Genomic DNA, 1,499 nt, shown 5'->3' with positions numbered 1-1,499 from the left:
GAGCCTCGTCGGGTGATTTCTCGACGCTCGCCTGATCCTTGCTCCCTGACGGTCTCTCGGTCGGAGCTAACTCCACGCGGCAGGGCAAGACTGGATCTTCCGGTGGGCTACCGCCTGTGGTGGGGCCGGACGTGACCGGGCCGTGTTCCCTTTCCCACACCGCAATCATTTCTTCGACGATCCGGGCTATGTCGGCCTCGCGATCGCCATGGTCTTCCCGTTGCTGCGACATACTGCTGTGAAATATAAAGCGTGTTAAAACTACCCTGAACTCGGGAAGTACTAACGAGGCCCTATGAGTGCGGTTTACAAAAGTGCTATGATTAAAACTAAGATACAATGGTTTTAGATAATTTTTGCCTAGTATCGGTGCAAAGAGCCCCTCTTTAGAAGGGAGGGGGACGTTGGGCAGGCGCACCCACCAACAAGTGGTCCCCCTTGAAAGATCGTTAATCAGTGGCCTCGTGCGGGCCGTGGGTACGAGGTATCCCGAGGCCGATGTCTTCAGAAAGACCGAGTTCTGATGGTTCGATGTCGTCACTATTGAAGGCCTTTAAGTCAGCCAGACCGGCGGTACGTCTCTCACGCCCCTGGGCTTCTTGTAGTCTAACGACGTTGCTGGAAAGAAACTTGATTATTTTATACGGGCCTTTATACTTAGGCGCCAGTTTGGCATTGAACCCTTCGTTGGCATTAGACAGCATTGCTTGAGCATGACCATGCTCCCGAAGTTTGGACGCCAGTCACGTCGTCTCAGGTCGTAGTATTTCTTTTGATTCTGTCGCGTTCAGTTGATTCTTATGTACGAGCTTGAAAATATCTTCCATTCGTCGGATGCGCTCATCAGGGCTAGGGGGTTCGTTATCGCCGACATCCGTTACTTGGTCATAAAGAGCGCCGGGCATACGGGGCTCTCGACCTAATATGATGTAAGCTGGACTGAATCCGGTGGTGTCGTTGACGCTTGAGTTGATCGCTAGTGTTATTTCTGAAAGCCATTGATCCCAAGTGTTTTGCCCATTCTCCAGGTATTGTGGGGTATGCTGGAGTATAATTCCGGACGTTCTGCAGAAGTTTTTGAAAAGCTTGCTAGTGAACTGGGTACCGTTATCGCTCACGAGGGTGCGAGGATTGCCGAATCGGGCCCAGATCCGTTCACGAAATGCCTTCTCCAAAGCGACTGAAGTGGCCTTACGAAGTGGTACCATCTCGACCCATTTACTATATAAATCCAAGAAAACTAGTAACATAGTATTACCTTGCTTAGAACGGTATCGAACGACTCCGCGACTTGACGGGTGAGCATTTTGCCCGCTGGTTTCATTTGCGCCGGTTTAAACTGCGAGCAGACGAGACAGCATCTAACGTAACGCGCGACATTTTGGAAGAGGCCAGGCCAAAAGTAGGGTAATGACCCGGGTTTTGAAAAACCTCGAAATTTTTTCTTCAGTTCCGGAAAATTAAAAATTAAGAAGTTTAACATATAAATATTAACCAAA

The 1,499-nt window shown here is 49.7% G+C and overlaps 1 protein-coding gene across 1 annotated transcript; it reads right to left on the bottom strand.

The window, feature by feature from the left end:
* Positions 1-449: 449 nt before the first annotated feature.
* LOC124461563 lies at positions 450-1,208 on the bottom strand. The gene is made up of 2 exons (XM_047013080.1): positions 748-1,208; positions 450-618 (listed from the first exon to the last, which is right to left on the bottom strand). The coding sequence occupies exons 1-2, from the start codon at positions 1,206-1,208 to the stop codon at positions 450-452; spliced, it is 630 nt and encodes a 209-aa protein (XP_046869036.1).
* Positions 1,209-1,499: the final 291 nt, after the last annotated feature.

Source organism: Drosophila willistoni, unplaced genomic scaffold, assembly GCF_018902025.1.
Source record: "Drosophila willistoni isolate 14030-0811.24 unplaced genomic scaffold, UCI_dwil_1.1 Seg531, whole genome shotgun sequence".
In the NCBI taxonomy this organism is placed as follows: Eukaryota; Metazoa; Arthropoda; class Insecta; order Diptera; family Drosophilidae; genus Drosophila; species Drosophila willistoni.
This window is presented reverse-complemented; position numbering and strand designations above follow the sequence as displayed.

Excerpts from the sequence above, each read along its gene's own strand:
- LOC124461563 (XM_047013080.1), bottom strand. The coding sequence starts at position 1,208 with ATGGTACCACTTCGTAAGGCCACTTCAGTCGCTTTGGAGAAGGCATTT. Across the intron at positions 619-747 it reads ATACTACGACCTGAGACGAC|CAACGTCGTTAGACTACAAG; the intron begins GTGACTGGCGTC and ends GTTTCTTTCCAG.